General features: G+C 46.7%; 1 protein-coding gene across 2 annotated transcripts; it reads right to left on the minus strand.

The window, feature by feature from the left end:
- Positions 1–3,565: 3,565 nt before the first annotated feature.
- Positions 3,566–20,862, minus strand: LOC139159720 (major histocompatibility complex class I-related gene protein-like). Of its 2 annotated transcripts, XM_070737073.1 has the most exons (8): positions 20,709–20,862; positions 18,132–18,407; positions 15,348–15,623; positions 13,662–13,943; positions 7,531–7,632; positions 6,994–7,026; positions 4,968–5,001; positions 3,566–4,419 (listed from the first exon to the last, which is right to left on the minus strand). In XM_070737073.1, the coding sequence occupies exons 1-8, from the start codon at positions 20,776–20,778 to the stop codon at positions 4,359–4,361; spliced, it is 1,134 nt and encodes a 377-aa protein (XP_070593174.1). In that variant the 5' UTR covers positions 20,779–20,862; the 3' UTR covers positions 3,566–4,358. The 2 variants fall into 2 exon arrangements, with proteins under 2 accessions (XP_070593174.1, XP_070593175.1); XM_070737074.1 differs by lacking the exon at positions 6,994–7,026.
- Positions 20,863–21,390: the final 528 nt, after the last annotated feature.

A 21,390-nucleotide genomic window follows, 5' to 3' on the forward strand; every position in this document is an offset into this window, starting at 1 on the left:
CTTACACAGGCTGCAGCCAACTGTCAAGTCACCAGAATGTTGACTCTGTTGCTAGGCAACGACCAATAGGACCTCTGTTCCGCCTTCCTTTTGAAAGGACTTTATAGTTTCATTTGAGGCCAGGCTGTTTGGGGTCTCCTCTCTCCCGGGGGGGGGGGGGGTATCTGCCACTAGACTGGATAGGGGGACCCCCTCCCCTCCTTGAAATAAGGCCATCTTCTCCAGCCTTGGAAGTGTCCCTCCAGCAGTTCCCCCTCCTCTCAGCCTTCCGGAAGGCCCTCAAAATATGGCTCTGTGCCCAGGCATTGAGTTCCATGTCACGTGAATTTCTGGCTGAGAGATTTTTCCTTGGTGCTCATTCATCTTTTGTGTATTCTATTTATGGTCTCCTGTTCTTCTTCTTCTTTTATTTTTAATATTTTTTATTAAGTTCCAAAGACAGACAAAACATACAATACATGTAACATTTAGTGGAGCAACAATCGCTCCTCTCGAAGTAGAAGTCATTTTTATATTTATAATAAGTAAAAAAGGAAAAAAAATTAATAAACTAACTTTATCATTAATTATAAAAGACTTGGATATATCAATTGTAAGATAATAAGTAAAAAACACATCTAAAACATTTAAAAATATATAGAAATTTTAAAATTATGACTTGAAATGAACTATGAAGAAAGAAAGAAAAAGAGAAATGGTAGAAGAGGAAAGAAGGAGTTTATCTTTATATTGTTAATAATCACTGTCTAATACAATATAACTACTAGGTACAAATGTATTTAATATAGTGTAAAAATAAGGTTATCTCTATTACTTTGTATCCCACCAGATCTATACCTTTTGCCAAACCTCATAAAATTCTGATTCTTCTTGATTTTTTATGGTCTCCTGTTCTTCTACTGCTATTTTTATGGTGTGGGCCCAGAGCGCTTGTGTGAGCTGGCCAGTCAGAGGTGTCTAATCATTAAAACACATGTCAAAATCTGGCCAATCAGTAGAAGACCCTCATTCTGAATTCTCACAAGATGCTTTAAAGCAGCCCTGTCCTATCTTTTGGCTTGCCTGGGAAGCACTGAATGAAAAGGAATAGTCTTGGATCCTGGACAAATGATATAACATAGTTAACTCATCTAAATGACACACTTGCTCATTATATATTTTTATTATGTCAAAAGCTTTGTGGGGCTACATTAAAAGCTGTCCAGGGCTGAATGTGGCCTATGAGGTGCAGGATGGGCACATCTGAAGTCCAGTTTTTACGCTCTCAAACGTGGCCACCTCTTGAAGGCATCTGGGAAGCCCAAAAGGAATTGGGGGAAAGTCCCAATGCTTTTCACTTGCACAGAAAGAACCTCTATAATATGGGGAGAGCTTTCCCATCAATCTAGGGTCTCCTCACTCTTGGGCCATGTTGGGCACCGGAAGACACAGGAACAAAATGGCTGCCTCCTTCCCAAAGGAGCACACAGGAACAAAATGGCTGCCTCCTTCCCAAAGGAGCACACAGGAACACAATGGCTGCCTCCTTCCCAAAGGAGCACACAGGAACAAAATGGCTGCCTGCTTCCCAAAGGAGCACACACAGGAACCCTCCCCAGTTCTTGCTCCTTCCAGGTTTTGCCTTGGTTGCTCCTCTTCTTACCACTCAAAGGGAAATTGGCGTCTCTGATCAACAAGGGGGGTAAAATCCCTCCCATCTTCAAAACAGGCAGCAACTCAAGCAGGAGGCAAACAAAAATGTTTATTTTCAACAAACAATTTTGGCAAACTTTACAATATATATACAATAGTTAAGGAGGTAGCAGCTTGGTTGTGCAATCCATCTCATGTTCCATTTCTCTATAGCATGAAAATCCATAAGTGATTTTCTAGAAAATTTTAGTGTTTGAAAGTTATACTTGGTACAGTATATTGGTTATTTATCCAACTTTGGAGGATCAAATATATGGTCAAGTTTAATCTTTTAAAACATTGAAATGCATTAAGTACTTTAATGGCATAAATCTCAAAAACACACCCTTCTTTTTTAAAAGAAATATTTTTTTGGAAGATTGTATTGCACATTATATAAGGGGTTTCAAACTCAATTGTGTCACAGGCCAGATCATGATCTATCGTGACATTTTTTGCATTTGCGGAGTTAGGGTGGGCGTGGCCTGCATGTTACGTATTGCGCCAGTTTGATATGCCTGCTTTATACATGGCACCTATTATACAACTATATAGTTATATAATATAGAGGGAAAGAGATGGGGGGGAAATCTCCTTTCAATCTGAGCAAATATAATGAAGATTAATAACTTCTCGATCTCTCTTAAAGTAAAAGCAGCAACTCTTCATCCTATTCGTCTCATTTAGCTACAAATATTTCTCTAAAATCTGTCAATCAGCAGCAGCTTATTAAACTTCACAAGAAATAACAACATAGTTGCTACAAACTACCTTATTTTTCGGTGCATAAGACGCACCGATGTATAAGACGCACCTATATTCTAGAGGAGGAAAACAAGGGAAAAAGTATTGTGAACCAAATGGTGTAGTATTATATTGCTTAATAAAATACCAGTGTAGCAGAATACTTTTTACAAGTTTGTGGACTTCAACTCCCAGAATTCCTCCACCAGTCATGCTACTTTAGGAATGGGAGTTGAAGTCCACAAGCCTTAATCTTGCCAGGATTGAAGACCCTTGCTCTTCTAACCCCTAACTCTGGGATCTTCAAACTTGACAGTTTTAAGACCAGTGGACTTCAACTCCCAGAATTCCTCCACCAGTCATGGGAGAAGGGTCTTGTCTGGAGGATAACACTCCACACACACACACACTCCACACAAATACACACACACAACAGTTTAACTGCTGCAATCCTGATCCGGTTGAGGAAAAAGTGAAAATTGTTTTCTACCCTCCCCCCCTCTCCCTTCCCTTCTCCTTCCCTCCGGCTTCCTCCAAAGCCTTTGTGAGCAGACCATCTAAAAGGCCTTGCCTGCTCAAAAGCTCCAGGGTCTGCCTTTCCTATCTCCCTCCCTCCCTCCCTTTCCTCTGTCTCCAGTTTGGGTGGCGCAAGGGGACGCAGGGGTGTGGGGGGAGGGTCGCTCTCCAACGCAATCCCTTGGATGTGCAGAGCGCCGAGGGGACCTTCACCTGCTTCTCCTCAGCTGCCGTCATGTGCGCCCACCTCACCTGCCTTGCAGCAACCTCCCAAAGGCCCCCCCGAAGGCAGAAGATCCGGGTGGGGGCTGATGGAGCTGAGCCCGCTCGCGCCAGACGACCAAGGCAGCCCCACAGGCCTCCTCCACCAGCTGGATACACAGAGCGCCGAGGGGACGCCTGACTGCTTCTCCTCAGCTGCCGCTACGCACCGTGCCTCACTTGTCCGGCGGTGGGCGTTTCTCACAGGGTCCCTGCCGGCACACCCCCCCCAATTTGGATGGGAGTGACTAGTCACCAAGGGCATCCGAAATGGCGGTGCCGGCAGGGACCCCACGAGAAACACCCCCCACCGGGCAAGTGATATGGGACGTGCGTCGGCAGCTGAGGAGAAGCCGCCAGGCGCCCCCTCGGTGTTCTGTGTATCCAGCTGCTGGAGAAAGCCAACGGGGCGGCCTTGATCCGGGTGAGTGGGCGCGGCTCCATCAGCCCCCTCCTCACCGTGTTGTTGGTTGGCCGGCTCGGCTGGGCGAGCGGCTGTGGCAGGGGCCGGGATTGGCTAACTCTGGCGGCGCATCCGCCTTATCCCTGCCTGTTGGAGGCCCAGGCAGCCGCCTGGAAAGAGAGGCTTTGCTGCTGGTGCTACACCCGGCACCCTGCCCACCCCCAGGACTGAGCTGCCAGGCGGCCTCGGCAGCATTAGATGCATAAGACGCACCCAATTTTTAAAGCGCTTTTTTGCAGTAAAAAGGTGCATCTTATACACCAAAAAATACAGTATATTACAAGCTATAAAAGGCAGTTTGATCTAGTGGTGAAGGCACCAAGTTAGAAAGCGACTGTGAGTTCTAGGCCTGCGTCAGCCATTAAAACAACCTGGATGGCCTTGGGCCAGTCACTCCCTCTCAGCCGAGCTCACCTCACAGGGTTGTTGTTGTGGGGAAAATAAGAGGAGGAAGATGTGTTGGACATGTTCAATACGTTCAGGAGGATGCAAATAAATAAGAAATATCTACTAAATCCATGTTTGAATCCTTTCGATCCCACGATTATAAACACAAAAGATTTTCTTTCCTCCTCTGTTCCTAACTTAGAATAAAAACAGTTATTGATTTAATGATAAAAGCAATCAAGAAAGATCCAAAATCCATCCTGGTTCCTGGACGCTGGAAGGCCCTGAAAAGTTCCTCCTGAGAGTCCGGCCTAACTCAGAAGAAGGTCGATCCCCTCTCCTCTCCTCCTTCCTCATGCTGGGACTCTCCACTCGGGCTGCCAAGAGGAGGGAAAAGGGTCAGTCTGAGAAGGATCCAAGAGGAAGGATCACAAGGGATCCCCAAAGATCAGTCCTGTGAAGGAGCAGAGGGAGCAGCCTCAAGAGAGGGATCAGCTGGGTGGGATCTCCAGAGTGACAAGAGGGGGGAGGGACAGGCCTGAGACTAGCTCCTGGTGTGGGTGAGGGATTCCCACATGGGATCAAGGAGGGAACAGAAGCCCCCTCTCCACCCATGACTGCAGGGCCCTCAGGAAGACCCTCCCCTTGCAGTGGGGACCCTCCAATCTCCTCTTTGCAGGTCTCTGAGCCTCCTGACCCAAGAAAAGTCGGATCCTGAGAGGGGCCTGGCCCCAGTCTGGCCTTGCAGGAGAAGAGTTTGGGGACAGGCAGACCCTCCCCCCCAGAGCCCCACTGCCTCTCCCCCAAATCCCTTCCCTTGCAGAGTTTGAGATGAAGAGGAGAGAGGAGGGGGATTTCCCAAACTATGTCTCCCACTCCCCTCCCTCCCTCTCCCCCCATGCAGCCCCCACAGGGGGACACTTACCTGGGAGGGGGCTGCTCAATGGCCTGGTTGCTTCCTGCATTGGGGAGAAAGACCCAGAGTGAGTCTCTGCCTTGTCTGGATCCTCCGAGGAGAAGAAATCTCTCCCTTCACCCTTTGACCTCTGCAGCTTCACAAACTTCTCAGAGGATGTCAGACTTTTCATCCATTCATTATTCAACTCCTATGCCACCCATCTCACCCAGGGGACTCTCGGCAGCTCACAGTGAAATTCAGTAAAATGCCATGTAGATCATTTAAAAGAATAAATCAAAACCAGATTCCCCAAATCAGATCAGGTTGCCTTTGTCTGACAAGAAGATCACATCCGGTGTTCACTGACCACAAGATGATCTGAGAGAGGCCCATGTCCACCATGGAGGCAATGAACCCCTGGGCTGCTTCTGAGGCCAATTCCAGGGACGGCAGGTTGAGGACTTCCAGGACCATAATCCTGGGCAACTCCAATAGCTGAGGCGCCCATTCAGCAGGGAGGCTGGTGCAGTAGCAACAATCCCAACTGATCCTCTGAGTCCAGAGCCAGAAACAGGGAGTCACAACCAGAAACATGGGGTGGGAGCATCCTGAGAGCCAAAAGGGATTCTCTGATGACCACTGCACCCCACGTCTCCTGCCCTGGGCTCTCAGTTGGAGCCAAACCCTAAACCCAGGTGGGGGCATCTCAGAGAGAGGGAAACAAACCTCCTTCCAGATTCAGCCATGATAGCAGAGGAGTCTGTAACCACTGAGGATCATGGTCTCACCGGTGGTTTCCCTATTTCCCCTCAAAGAAATGGGGGTCTTCCATCCAAAGACAGCCAGTTCATACTTAAGAGCCTTTGTGATGGGAGACCAAGAGGAGATCCAGCTGGCATCCCCCAAAGCTCCTTTTCCCTCCAAATGCCCCCTTGGACCCCTAAGTTTATGGAGCTTCCGACTCTCTCTTGGCCAAGCCTTTTGTTTCTGCCTCCTTGGGAAACAGAGCATGTTCTCAGTCAGAGGGACCTTCCACCAGCTCACCTTCTGGAGAGTTCCCCATCCCAGATGTTTCTCCTTGGAGGACTCCACTTCCAAGAACAGCCTGGCTCTAATGACAAGGGGGCCCATCTTCCCCAGCCTGGCTCTTAGGGAGAAGAGGAAGGTAGCACACACACACACACTCTCTCTCCCCCCCCTCTCTCACAAACAAACAAACACCCACCCACAAGATCATATGCTGCAACGTCCTGCCTGTCGGCGACTATTTCAGTTTCAACCACAACAACACAAGAGCACACAACAGATTTAAACTTAATATTAACCGCTCCAAACTTGACTGTAAAAAATATGACTTCAGTAACCGAGTTGTCGAAGTGTGGAACTCCTTACCGGACTCCATAGTGTCATCCCCAAACCCCCAACACTTTACCCTTAGATCATCCATGGTTGACCTATCCAGATTCTTAAGAGGTCAGTAAGGGGCGAATACAAGTGCACTAGAGGGCCTTCCATCCCCTGTCTTATTGCTCTCCTATATCTCCTATACCTTTCTTCTATTCCTATATCTCTTCTTCTATTCTTTCATTGATAGGTTCTATTACTATACCTTCTTTTCTATTCTTTCTTAGATATATTTTACTATGAGTATCTCCTCTATAACCTTCATGGTGTATTTTACTATGTGTATATAGATATATATACCCTCTAAAACCCTCATTGTGTATTGGACAAAATAAATAAATAAAACAAAACAAAACACACAGAGCCCTCAAGTGATGGTGCTTCTGGTCCCTGATCTAAGTGGCAGATGAGCCCTGGTGGCCCAGTGGTTAGACTGCAAGCTGCTTCTGCTGACTGCAGTTCACCAGATCAAATCCCACCAGGCTCAAGGTTGACTCAGCCTTCCTTCCTTCCCAGGTGGGTCAAATGAGGACCCAGATTGTTGGGGGCAAGAGGCGGATTCTGTAAAGCACTTAGAGAGGCTGTGAAGCACCGTGAAGCAGTATGTAAGTCTAAGTGCTGTTACATGGACAGAGGACAAATCACTCACTTGATGCTGCTCTGTAGCCATCCTGACGTCTCTCTGCAAGGACCAAAATCAGTGAAAGCTCAAAAGGATCCACCAGAGATCATCCAAACTCTCCCTCCGTAGGTGGAAGAACCCCAGGAGATATTTTACAGTCACTTTGTCCCATCAATAAAGACAGAAAGGTCTTCAAAATACAAATGTATCTCCTGATTTTCCCCAAGAGAGACCTGCTGCCTCTGAAATGGAGGGAGGGGAATTGGGGGAAGCAGCTGGGAGGGGAGGGAGGTTCCCATGGAAATCCTTCTCTGCTGCTCTTTGATCAAAGCCTTTGAGGGGGACAGAGGAACTGGGAGGCCTCTTCCCAACTCAGAAGAACCTCAGACTGCCTGAATCTCAGACTCAGCTGAACCGAGACTGGAGTCCCAGCAAGAGGCTGAGATCTCAGATGCTTCCCAAGAGGGCTGGGACAACAGGATAGACGGGAGCCCTGAAGGAGCTCCCCAAAGGGAAAGACTTGGGGGGAATCTCCCCATCTTCCCCCCAAAAAAGGATACTTACTGAAGAACACCACAATCCCAGCAATCACACACAGCAGGACCAGAGCAGCCACAGCACAGCCGATAATGATGAGCCAAAGGTTGGATTTTGAATAGGTAGGATCTGAATTGGGAGAAAGAGCAATTAAATTTGATTATTTCCTCTATCAACGGTGACAATCATCAATTTAAAAAAATTGAATTTCAATTTGAATTTTGAAACTTTGGAAATCTGGTGTACATTTGGGACACTTCTGAGCATATGCAGAGTTCTTTGAGAGGGGGCTTTTTCCCTTGGGTTTTATGCTGAGCCTCATTAATTCACATATCGTATCATAAAACAATGTGCAGCTTCTTTCTTAGAGCAGCAACAGTGACCTTTTGACCTTTATAGCAGGAGACCCTGTCACTCTCTGATTCGGGAGCCTCTGTTCTGACTCCGGATGCTTCAGTGTACAGACTCTCTGCATTCCCTGAAGTCAGCTGGAGTTCATCCATTTTAATCAAAATCTGCCTTCAGAAAAGGGGCTACAGACTCCTCCTGATTCTTCTACTTTGGAAATTGTAAACAAAAGCAAATCTGATTCTGATGCTCAGCGTAACTGCTGCTTTTCTGCTGGGAGGAAGAACCAGGGGAGACTTAAGAGAGGGTCTAAGGGCATTTCTTTGAACCTCAAGTAACTTAATAACTGGGATCCCCATGGAAATACCCAAAGCCAGCACACAACAGATTCAAGCTTCATATTAACCGCTCCAAACTTGGCTGTAAAAAATATGACTTTAGTAATCGGGTTGTCGAAGCATGGAACTCCTTACCGGACTCTATAGTATCATCCCCTAACCCCCAACATTTTACCCTTAGACTGTCCACGGTTGACCTCTCCAGATCCCTAAGAGGTCAGTTGAGTGCCTTCCGTCCCCTGTGCTATAGTCTCTCTTATATCTCGTATTTCTTCTCTACTATATCCTCTATAACCTTCAATGTGTATTATTGTGTATTGGACAAAATAAATAAATAAAATAAAATAAATAAAGTCCATTCTCAGCCGAACCCAAAAATAAGGAAATAGCCTTAATTAACCTGGGATTCAACTGGTAACTGAAATACTTTCCTGACACACTAAAAAACTCTGGAAGTTGTTTATTGTTTGCACAAGTTGTCCATTTATTTATTTATAGAAACATAGAAACATAGAAGACTGACGGCAGAAAAAGACCTCATGGTCCATCTAGTCTGCCCTTATACTATTTCCTGAATTTTATCTTAGGATGGATATATGTTTATCCCAGGCATGTTTAAATTCAGTTACTGTGGATTTACCAACCACGTCTGCTGGAAGTTTGTTCCAAGGATCTACTACTCTTTCAGTAAAATAATATTTTCTCATGTTGCTTTTGATCTTTCCCCCAACTAACTTCAGATTGTGTCCCCTTGTTCTTGTGTTCACTTTCCTATTAAAAACACTTCCCTCCTGAACCTTATTTAACCCTTTAACATATTTAAATGTTTCGATCATGTCCCCCCTTTTCCTTCTGTCCTCCAGACTATACAGATTGAGTTCATGAAGTCTTTCCTGATACGTTTTATGCTTAAGACCTTCCACCATTCTTGTAGCCCGTCTTTGGACCCGTTCAATTTTGTCAATATCTTTTTGTAGGTGAGGTCTCCAGAACTGAACATTTATTTATTTATTTATTTATTTATTTATTTACTTACTTACTTACTTACTTACTTACTTACTTACTTACTTACTTATTTATGTATTTATTTATTTACTTATTTATTTGTCTAGCAAGTATAGTATTATAGTAGATATTAACATAACATAAGTAGAACTTAGTAATAGAAGGGATAATAAGACAGTAGGACAGGGACATTAGGCACAAAAGTGTACTTATGCACGCCCCTTACAGACCTCTAAGAAAAGGGGAGAGGTCGATCGTAGATAAGGTTGAAGATTTTGGGGTTGGGGGAAGCAACAGCAGAGTCAGGTAATGAGTTCCAGGTGGTGATCACTCTATTGCTGAAATCGCATTTTCTGCAGTCAAGTTTGCATCAAAGGGGGAGGCTAAGTATTCAAGCATCCTCAAGCATAAACATCCCATTGCCTCTCCCACCAACCACTGAGTCATAAAGAAATAAAGCTCCACATCCCAGAGACCAGACATTCCAAGCAAAAAGAAACCTCAAGCAAGTGAACCTGAGAGCAACCCATGCTTTAAATGCAATGACCATGATGGTCTTATAAAATGCCAAACTTGCAACTTATCTGCACACCACAACTACCTCAACGTTACAAAGCAGATAGCCACCCTTCGAAAAGAAAACTCCTCATTTCTTTATATGTGTTCATCCTGCACCCCTAAATTAAATATCCACAGCAGCTTGTCTGGCGAGATTAACACCTTAAAAGAAACCACTAAAACCCAACAAGCATTCATAGAAAGCACTGAACCACAACTTGCATCCATGGAAAAAAAATATCCAAGCACTGATTAATGCAAATCCACCCAACCAAATACCATTTACCACTTCACCACCACCTGTTTACGCTCCACCAGGACCACCTCGACCTCAACCACTACACATACGACCAAGACCTACTAAATCTACCACTGATATCCCCACCCTAGTCAAAGATGCCTTGGAGCGTCAACAAAAAACCCAGAATGCTCTCCTCTTTGGTCTTGAAGAAAACCATGAATCCGACATAACAAAAATAAGAAACATCATCCGCCACCAGCATTCATATTCACAAACAATTGCCCCAGAAGACATTTTAGAAGTTACCAGAAATGGACCAGAGCACAGATATAACAATGGCTCAATAGCCCCCCTTTTCTGCAGAGTGGTATGCAAAAACGAACAAACAAAACAGCAATTCATCAGGGCCATTAACCTCCTTGCCAGAAATAACATTACTTACAACAAACTCAGATCCAGACCAGATCTTTCTCTCTTTCTTGGAGTCTTGGTGGATAATCAACTAAACATGAGCCAGCAATGTGCAGCAGCGGCCAAAATAGCCAACACTATCCTAAGATGCATCAACAGAGGGATACACTCCAAGACCAGGGAAGTATTAATACCACTTCTACTACGCCCTGGTCAGACCACATCTGGAGTACTGCATCCAGTTCTGGTCACCACACTTCAAAAGAGACATTGAAACTCTGGAGAAGGTGCAAAGAGCAACCAAAATGATTAGGGGACTTGAAACCAAAACTTACGAAGAGAGATTGCGGGAACTGGGCATGGATAGCCTTGAGAAAAGGAGGGCCAGAGGGGACATGATAGCTGTATACAGGTATATGAGGGGTTGCCACAGAGAGGAGGTGGTCACTCTATTCTCCAGAGCACCAGAGGGCCGAATGAGGAACAACGGCTGGAAGCTGACCAAGGAGAGATTCAACCTAGAAGTAAGGAAGAACTTCCTGACGGTCAGAGCGATCAACCATTGGAACAACCTGCCTGCGGAGGTTGTGAACTCCCCAACTCTGGACACTTTCAAGAGGAGATTGGACTGCCACTTGGCTGGGGTGCTTTAGGATTCCTGCTTAGGCAGGGGGTTGAACTTGATGACCTGCATGGTCCTTTTCAACTCTAACAATAAATAAATAAATAATAAATAAATAAACATATCCCCTCTTGTGAACTATGGGTGGAGACACCTTGAACTTGGTGAAACAAACCTATACATAGATTACCACACTGAAAGCATCAAATCCAGAACCCATCCTCCTCCCTAGATCTTCCAAACTAACATCCAACATCAACCATCCTTCATCTTTCAACCTACCATCTCACATCAAACTGACATCTGCCAGACCCCCATCCCACAACAACAAATGGACATCCCTAGCACCTCAAAGAATAGGAAAGTGAGCCCCTTATTTCCTCTAACCACCACAAAACCCATCTCCAACACAAGACCAATCTCAAACGTAAACTATTAAATGCCAGAAGAGTAGTCAAGAAGATGTCTGAATTCCTCCTTCTATTAGAAACATCCAGTTTCGATATAATTTTTATCTGCAAAACATGGCTAAATGCTTCCTACCCAGACGCCATTATCACATCAAAAAACTACCATGTTTTCCGCTCATACCGTGAATCCAGCAGAGGAGGCAGAGTAGCTATATTCTACAAAAAAATCACTGAACCTAAAAAAGTAAAAGTTGCACAGGATCTATTGCTCCCTGAAACTATTGTCTGTGATCTATCCCTAAATACCACAATTCACTTCTTACTCTGCAACAGAGCTCCGGGCTGTCTGGGACTCGACCAACTCGTAACTACGGAGTCTACGGAGAGGAGCAGCATACAAATTTAATTAATAATGATAATGATAATAATAATAACAACAACAACAACAACAACAATCACAACAACAACTAAGAATACTAGACTAGATAACTGTCTGGATCTCCTGCAACAGCAAAAGTGCAATATATGGCTTACAAATAAAAGAAGCATTTTCCAACAGTGACCACAGCATGATAAACTTCAGTTTCAACCTAAGCCACACTAAGATCCACCCAAATAATGCAACACCCAAATTCAATTACAAAAAAGCGAACTATGAATTCATTGAAGCCCATCTGGCAAACTCTATTCTCTGATGCAACACTACTGATGACCTCTACAACACATTCTTGCTCGAAATGAAAATAATTATCAGACCATGTACCACTAACATCTACCACAAACAAGAAAAATAACCTTCCCATCTCAATAAGAAAATTACAAACAAGAAACAATTCTCTCTGGCGGAAAAACAAAAAAGGACAAGTAGCAAAATTCAAAAGCCGATATAAAAGCATATGCAATCAAATAAAAGCAGAATGTCTCAACTACCACAGCAAACAAGAGGAAAAGCTCCTACGTAGCAAATCTAATCGAGCCTTCTACAACTTTGTCAACAACAACCTCAAGGACTCTAGTCCTATCCCACCTCTCAAAGGACCCAACAACGAAGAATAGCACGTTGACTCATCCAAAGCTAACTTCCTCAACTCTTTCTTTGGCTCTGTCTTTGTTAACAGCAATGGCTCATCCCCCAATTTCATCAATCGCACCTCAAACTCCCTCAACGACCTAATCCAAGTAGACTTCAGTGAAGACCATGTTGAAAAAGCATTATGTGACCTTAAACCTTCTCTATCAGTCAGACCAGATGATCTATGTGCATACTTCCTAAAAAAGCTCTCTTGTGCTATAGTTGAACCACTAAGCATAATTTTTGAAAAATCCTTCAGAACCAGCACACTTCCCAAGCTATGATCGAAAGCATTGGTCATCCCCATCTTCAAAAAAGGAGACCCCTGACTTGTTGATAACTGCAGACCAATATCACTATGCTGCATCCCTTGCAAAGTCATGGAATCAATTATAAACCAATCAATTACTCTCCACCTAGAAACTAATAATCTGCTCTCGAACAAACAATTTGGATTCATTAAAAATCTATCCTGCAACCTGCAGCTCCTCCACTGCAAAAACATATGGACAACTCATCTAGATTCAAACTTAATATTAACCGCTCCAACCTTCACTGTAAAAAATACGACTTTAGTAATCGAGTTGTCGAAGCATGGAACTCATTACCAGACTCCGCAGTGTCATCCCCTAACCCCCATTTCACCCCTAGACTATTCACTGTTGACCTCTCCAAATTCCTAAGAGGTCAGTAAGGGGCGTGCATAAGTGCACCAGAGTGCCTTCCGTCCCCTGTCCTATTGTCTCTCCTATATCTCATATATCTTTTCTTCTATTCCTATATCCTTTCTCTATTCTTTCATTGATATATTTTATTCCTATATCTTCTCTTCTATTCTTTCTCTGATATATTTTACAACAAGTATATCCTCTATAACCTTCATTGTGTATTGGACAAAATAAATAAATAAAATAAATAAAAATTTCATCAGGATCGGCAGAGTATTGTGATGGGATTCTATAGTTTCCTTTCTATCCCCTGAAGTCAGTTCTATGGTTTGGTCCCTGCAGCTTCACCAACCTCAAACAATGGAAAAACCAATGCATAAAAGCTCAGGTATGTTCACATCTGGACACACCTGGGGGCAGATTTCTGTCCCACCCTCCTCCAGGCTGCCAAAGAGCCCGGCCTTTCCCTCCCTGCAGCCTCTCACCCTTCAGCTCCAAGTCCAGAGGATCCTGCAGGCCGTCGTGCTCCACGTGGCACCGATAGCGGCCCCTCTCTTTGGGGTCGATCTGGACGCTGATCCAGTAGTGGTAGGTCCCATCTGCGTTGGGGGCCAGAAACCCACGGAAGGTGTCCTGCAGCCAGACCTCCCCGTCCCTCGTCCAGGAGGCATCGATCTCCCTGGGGTAGAAGCCGTGGACCCGGCAGACGTGCGTCTCCATCCCATCCTCCACCTCCGTCCTGCTGCTCATTGTCACCACTGGAGGCTCTGCGGAAACACCGGAATTGACTCTGAGCCCCTCCAGAGACTGAAAGGTGGGTGAGAAAATCAGGGGCAGGAAACTCTCCCCCTATTTCCCCCTCCACACCTGAAGCATCTCAAGGGGTTTTGGGAAATGCTCCGAATCTGGAAAACGCTCAACCACAAGAACTCCTGATTTTGAGTCCTTCCCAGGGACTCAGCCTGAAAAATCTCCGGCAGCAAATTGAGGGTCCAAGGAAATTCCTCTCTGTCTGCTTTGACCTCTGGCTGATCTTGGGCTGCTCCCTTCAGGGGAGGGAGAGTGGAGATGGTCTCTTAGGTTCCCTCTCAAAACAGCCACAACACAGAAGATTCTCTCTACTTTCTGCATCCTCTTCTGCTCCCCTGAATCTGAGGCTGCTCCAGGCCTCTTTCCAAGGGACAGAACCCCAATTTTGAGGGGAAGAGAGATCAAAGGGAATCTCACACTGGTCAATTTGGAAAAGAGATTTTGTCTCTGAAAAAAGGGGGGGGGGGCAACAGAGAGAGATTGAGGCCAATGGAAGAGAGAGAGGGTCCTCCTCAGGCAGGGAGGCGCTGTTGGCGATCATCATCAGTGGATCCCCCATTGATCCTAATCTCATGCAGCTGATCCTGGTGGGATCAAGGACCCCAGGGGGAAAAGGAGAAACCGAGGGGGGAGGGGTGTTCTAGATGGTAAAGTAATAAAAAGTCCTAGGAAAAGATTATAATGTGAGTCCCATAATACGAGGGGAGGGGGTGTTCCTGAAGGTGGGGAGGGGGTTGTTTTGAGAAAGGCTGACTGAGAATTGTGGGAACCTGTTTCAGGCTTAAAAGAAAGATTGAGAGAAACTTTGCTCCACTCTGAACCCCCCCCCCCCCCCCCGAAAGAAATGAACCCCTCATCCATGGCCCTTTTGCCCAAGTGGAGACACTGATGATGTCTTCTAATGGTAGAAGTGGAGCCCTCTAGTGGTGGGAGTAGGAGGTACACTCGGGTTTAAGGCAGGGAGGGAGCCTCCTGTGGGATGTGGGGAGAAGCAGAGTTAATGGGGGGAGAAATGAAGGCTGCCCACCACTCTCGACTACAGTTTGGCTAATGGGGATTTCACTGAATGGCCCCAAATGGTTGCCTCCTTGTGGGCAGTGAAGAGGACACCCTCAAGGGCTTTTCCTGCCTGACCCACCCAGACACCTGCCAGGCAGAGGCTGCATTTCCTGGTCCACTGAATGGCTGCCTGGTAGTGAGAACCAATCAGAGCTTCCCGTGTCCTGGAGAGAGGCTGGAAGGGGGTGGGGAGGATTCACACCAGGGCAAACAGGCTGTAGACCAGGGACTCAAAGGGGCTGAATGTGTCCAAGAGATCCGGCCATAAAGGAGGAAAGTCCAGTCTCCATTCAGATGCTCACCTGTCCTCAGCAGCGTCTCATTCCCATAGGACAGGTACTTCTTTATCCAGTCAAAACATTCCTCCTCCAGGTAGGCCTTCAAATACTGATTCAATCCTGGTAAACCATCCCATTTCCTCTGGGTGTTCTGAGCCTGGGGGTCGGGAGCCACCCAAGTGAGGGTCTCCTTGTCGAAGGTGAGGAAGGTCCTCCCGTCATAGCCATACTGCATAAGCCCACCTTTGCTCCCGTCTCTCCGGAGCTCACAGCCTAACATCCGCTGCCATGTGTGCAGGCCTAAAGGACAGACAGGAGGATGGTTGAAGATAGACAGAGCTGCCCCCCTTCCTGCAGGGACGTTGACAGAGGCACTGACACCCCCATTTCCTCCCCAGAGTCCAAGGGAAAGAAAGCCCCCAATCACTAACCTCCCTTCTCCCCTCCCTCCCCCTCCCTCCCTGCATTCCCCTCCCCCCAGTTCAGAGTCCCTGAACCTTCCCAGGAAAAGGGAATCTGGAAAAGGCAGCAGAGGATCCCAAGGGAGACGGAGAGAAGGAGGAGTGGAAAAAGAAACAGAGGGACAGAGATCCTTCCATCTTTCTCTCTGCTGTTCCTCTGGGGGGAAAGGAAGGGATCCCAGAGAGGGAACAGGAGCCTGGATCTGCGGCTGCAAAGAGGGACTGAGAATCTGGTGGTCTCAAAAGCAACATGAGAAAATTTTATTTTACTGAAAGAGTAGTAGATCCTTGGAACAAACTTCTAGCAGACGTGGTTGATAAATCCACAGTAACTGAATTTAAACATGCCTGGGATAAACATAGATCCATCCTAAGATAAAATACAGAAAATAGTATAAGGGCAGACTAGATGGATCATGAGGTCTTGTTTTGCCGTCAGACTTCTATGTTTCTATGTTTCTATGTCTCAAAGAGGATCTGATTGATCTACATAAATGCTTGCATGGATCCTTGTGATCATAAATCTTGGACTACGTTCACAAATAGCATCAAGTCACAAGGGCCAGTTCCCACTTTGGGCTAACCAGAAACAAACCATGGTTTAGTGCAATGTGGGGATGAAGCCTTGAAGGGCCACAAAAGAATATTTTCCTCAGCAACAGCAGCAAGTGGCCCAGTCTGATCTGGACACCTGAAGGGTTATTGGCCTTTGAAATGAGCTTGAAGTCCACAGTCTTTGCAAGGCCCTGGAGAAGATACTTAGACCTCAAGTGACCAGATTCGTGGATTTAAAATAAAATCGAATCTTTGAAAAAACCAAAAGGAAATCCTGAAATGTTTCTAGTCCTGTTTGGGCTTGAGAGGGAGGAAGGACGCCAGGAACTCTCAAATCTAAGGGAAAAACCACCTGGAAGGACAGTTGAACTAAACTGACCAGTGTTTTCCCTCCCTTCCCCCACCCAGGAATGTCGGGTGAGGGGATCCTTTCTCTGCATCTTCTGCTCAGCCAGAGATCTTCCCATTGGAGGAAGAGGAAGATCCTCGTGAGCTCCAGCCTGATCCTTCCCTCAAGAGAAGATTCCCTGATCTCCCCATGGGGAAAATGGACTTTTATTTAATTTTCTTTGATTAGTTTCCTTTTGCTCCTTTACTTTATGTTACCTTCTACTAGTTTTTATCTTTTCTTCAAAAGGTTTAATGCAAATTATATTTAAATGTTTAAAATGCAAACAGGATATCATTAAAATTGTATGGAGAACCCAAGAGAGGCTGATGTCCCAAAGCCTTTACATGAATCAAGGCAGAGCAACCACATCTGGAATACTGGGAGCAGTTGTGGCCCAAAGACCCCCAAAAGGAGAGGAGGGGGCTGGAGAAGGTCCAGAGGAGGCGACTCAGGCGAGGGGAGGGGGGAAGCAGCCTCCCTTTGAGGAAAGGTTGGGACATTTGGGGCTCTTTAGCCTGGAAAGGAGGCTCCCATGAGACCCACAGGTGCTTTCAGCCCCTGCCCCCAAATAAGGTTCCTTGAAGGTGAATCTTGTGCCCCAAAGATGGCAGAAGGGGGGGGGGGGCTGCTGAAGAAGGCCTCCCCCCCTCCAGAGCAGCCCCACCAAGAGGGCAGGGCAGGAGTTCAGCTTGAGGGACCAAGGATGGGAAGCCACGAAGGCTCTGAGAGACTCTGGAAGGGCCCCAAATGGAGGATCCTTTCTTCTCTGTCTTTCCCTCTCAGGATTGGGAGGATCCTGGCCCTGTGACCCCCCCAAGAGCCCCCACCCCATTTGGGTCTTCCTGGCCCCTCCTTTTAACTGGAGGATGAGCAGAAGCTCCTGGCATATGGGGGGCCCTCATCCCTCCAAAAAGGGGGTGAAGGGATCTAGTCACTCCAGGTAGATCTGCACTTGATCCCTTATTTCTCTGAGGTGGAAACAGAGAGAAAGATGAGGACCTGCTTGCTGTAGAATTTAGTTAGGATCCACTGCCTTTTTTTATGGGGGAGACCTGTGATTCCCTTCCTCCCCGACAGCAGGAGACCCACTGTCAGACCCTCCAACTTTCATGGGGGGGGAGATTTTGGTCTCTTTATCTCAGTTTATATCAATATCAACATTCAGAAAGACAGATGGATAAATTTAAACATGTTTTCATTAACTGCAATTGGCAGAAAATGTCAGCTATGGAGGAAAGGACAATTTATATGGATTTTTTAAAAAGAATAAACATATTTAAAAAGACTATTTTAAAGTTGTGGAAGCAGCCTCTCCCTTTGAAGGGACCCCCCCTTTCCTCCCCCTCTGGTTCCTAGGGAGGGGAATATGGGGCTGGAGGAGCCACCCAATCCATCACTCACCTTCGCTCTGATTGTAGTGACTCCTCAGAGTCTCCAGGTCTGCTCGGAACGTCTCCTCATTGGCACGAGCTCTCTGGGTGTTTCTGTCCCAGTATTGGGGATCCCCCTTCCCCACCTTCTCCATCCAGGGGACTCGAGGCTTCATCCTCCGGCTGTTGCTGTCGTAGTGATCAATGGCCTGACCATCCACAAACCCCACAGTGACAAAGTAGGGCGGCCCCTGACTGGGCTCCGAGATGGAGGTGAAGAAATACTTCATGGAGTGGGAGGAGGCGCCTGGAAGGGACCCAGAGGGGCAGAGTTAGGGGGCTTCAGTCAAGGACCCTGATGCTACATGGGGCACAGAAGGCTCGTTTCCAGGTCTGGAAAGAAGAAAGAAGAAGAAGAGAACTGGAGGCAGAGGAGGAAGAAGAGGAGATGAAGGGGGAGATGATGGGAGAGAGAAATAAAGCCGAGGGTGGAAAGAGGGAGTGACCGAGAGGCAAAGGAACATCTTCTGGAGGGTTGAGGGGAAAGAGAGGGGAAAGCAAAGGGAAGCAGAGACAAAGAGAGAGCAGGATCCCCTTTTTGTGATCCCCTCCAATTGTTCCCCGCATCCGGCAAGGCCTCCCTCCACCCCCTCCCTCTTCTGCATTGCTCAGTCTCTGCCCCAAGGAGGCTGCAGGGGCCCCACAGGAAGAAGGGGGGCTCCATCCCCATCTGGTCCCCCCAAGAGAAAAAAAAACACTCTGACTTCACTGAGGCCCAACATGGATTGTTAGGTGCAGATTGAGGGGGGGGGATTTTATAAAATAGGGGAGGGGAGGGGGGAATTTGGGTGATACCAGAGGCCGTGGGATCCTTACAGGAAACCCAAACGGCTTGCTTGGGAGATAAGGGGAGGCAAAGGGGGGAGCGAAGGGGGGCAGCAATGATGCAATGTAGCCCCCCTGGATCTTCCCCCTCACCCCCCCTCCGACTGGGAAATTCCCCCTCCCGTCCCAGAGTTCAGGCATCTGAACAGGACTTGGCTTTGAACCCAGGACTCAGTGTGGCTCAACCTTATACTTTGAGCCATGGAGGCTTAGTGGTTAGAATGCAGCATTGCAGGCTAATTCTGCCCACAGCCAGGAGTTCAATCCTGACCTGCTCAAGGTCAATTCCTTCCGAGGTCAGATTGTTAGGCTGACATTTCCAACTGCTTCCATTGGACTTGAAAGCACTGTGAAGTGGTATATAGGTAGTCATCCACTTCCAACAGTTTATTTAATGCCTATTTGAAGTTACATCATCACTGAAAAAAGTAACTTATGACTATTTTTCACACTTATGACCATTGTAGCATCCCCACGTTCTTCACATGATCAAAATTCAGACACTTGACAACTGGTTCATATTTATGACAGTTGCAGGATCGTCCCGGGGATCATGTGATCCCCTTTTGCAATGTTCTGTCAAGCAAACTCAATGGGGAAGCAGATTCACATAAAAACCATGTTATTACTGTAGTTTAACAACTGCAAGTGATTTGCTTAAAAAACGTGGCAGGGAAAGTCATAAATTGAGGCAAAATGCACAAATTTCTCACTTAGCAACATAAATTCTGGCGTCAGTTATGGTTGCAAGCAGTGTTCCCTCTAATTTTTTGGGGGGGGGGGAGGGCAGAAAAGTATAGTGTCTCAGTGGTAGTCCCCTTGGGACTGGGGGGGCATAGAAGTATGTATGTGTATTGACAAAATTGAACGGATCCAAAGACAGGCTACAAGAATGGTGGAAGGTCTTAGCCATAAAACGTATCAGGAAAGACTTAATGAACTCAATCTGTATAGTCTGGAGGACAGAAGGAAAAGGGGGACATGATCGAAACATTTAAATATGTTAAAGGGTTAAATAAGGTTCAGGAGGGAAGTGTTTTTAATAGGAAAGTGAACACAAGAACAAGGGGACACAATCTGAAGTTAGTTGGGGGAAAGATCAAAAGCAACATGAGAAAATATTATTTTACTGAATTTAAACATGCCTGGGATAAACATATATCCATTGTAAGATAAAATACAGGAAATAGTATAAGGGCAGACTAGATGGACCATGAGGTCTTTTTCTGCCGTCAGTCTTCTATGTTTCTATGTTTCTATCAAATCCCCTCCTTCCTTGGAGGGGACTAAATTCACAAGACATAAACTATTGCAAATTTTACTAACAAGGACCAAAATCAAAATCACATTGTCACTGTTTAATTTCCATTGTCAAAATACAGACACGGAAGAGACTCTAAGGCTGCCCAATGAAGAGTTTTTAATTGGGTTAAAATAATAGATAATAATCTCCACTTTGGGGGAGGGAAAGAACTGCGCTTGGTGACGCCCTGGTAGACTTGATTGACGTCTGGAGAGTCCACCCACGTCCTGTTCCCAGAGGGGCTTTCCTGGAGGGAGGGAACTTTGGGGCCTAATCCCAGAGGGGGAGAAGGAGCGGACTAGAAAGAGGACCGAACCAGGATTCTCCTTTTGGGAAGATACTTTTTGGGGGGGGGGGGGAGGAGAGAGATATTCCCTGGCAGATAAAAAGGGCGACCTCCCCCCCCCCAAAGGGACTCACCGAAGCAGCTCTCTCGGAGGGCGACCGCCACCAACACCAGGAGCAACAAGGGCGCAGAGCGCAGAGCCATTCTGGCCTCGATCCTCAACCTGCGCCCCGCTCTCCTCAAGTCTCCATGATCCCAACAGGGGCTCCAGGGGGGTCAACAGCGCAACAATCCGGAGCCCGTTGGCGATTGGGCGAACTCAACCAATAGAGAAAAAGCCACCCCAAGTTCGTCATTGTTGCTAGGCAGATCTCCAGGCGCAAACGGCAAGAGGGGCGGGGAAAGAAAAACGGAAGTTCCGTCGGGAAATCCCCTTCCTGGGAGTCCGCCTCTTGGGGGAGGGGAGGGGCTGCGGGGCGGGGAAAAGCGGGAGGAGCATCTGAGCCGGGGAAGGAAGGGAGACCCCGCACAGCCCCTCCCCACTGATTTGGCAGTAAACTCCCCTGAACTACGGAAGGCTTAGTCGGAAGGAGGCGTGCACAGGTATTGCCTTGCAACGGCCAATGGGGAAAAAAAGCAGCAGCAGTTGGAAGGGAAAAAGCCGCAGGAAACACCCAGAGCGGATGCAAGACTCTTGATCTCGAGCGCGGGGACTCGGTAACTCCTCCCACAGAGAGCACGTGATGCCCTGATGGGAGCCAATGGGATCCGCCGACCGACAGTTGCCTTTTCTGAGAAATCAAGTGGTAAAAAAGA

Source organism: Erythrolamprus reginae, chromosome 2 (assembly GCF_031021105.1).
Source record: "Erythrolamprus reginae isolate rEryReg1 chromosome 2, rEryReg1.hap1, whole genome shotgun sequence".
In the NCBI taxonomy this organism is placed as follows: domain Eukaryota; kingdom Metazoa; phylum Chordata; class Lepidosauria; order Squamata; family Dipsadidae; genus Erythrolamprus; species Erythrolamprus reginae.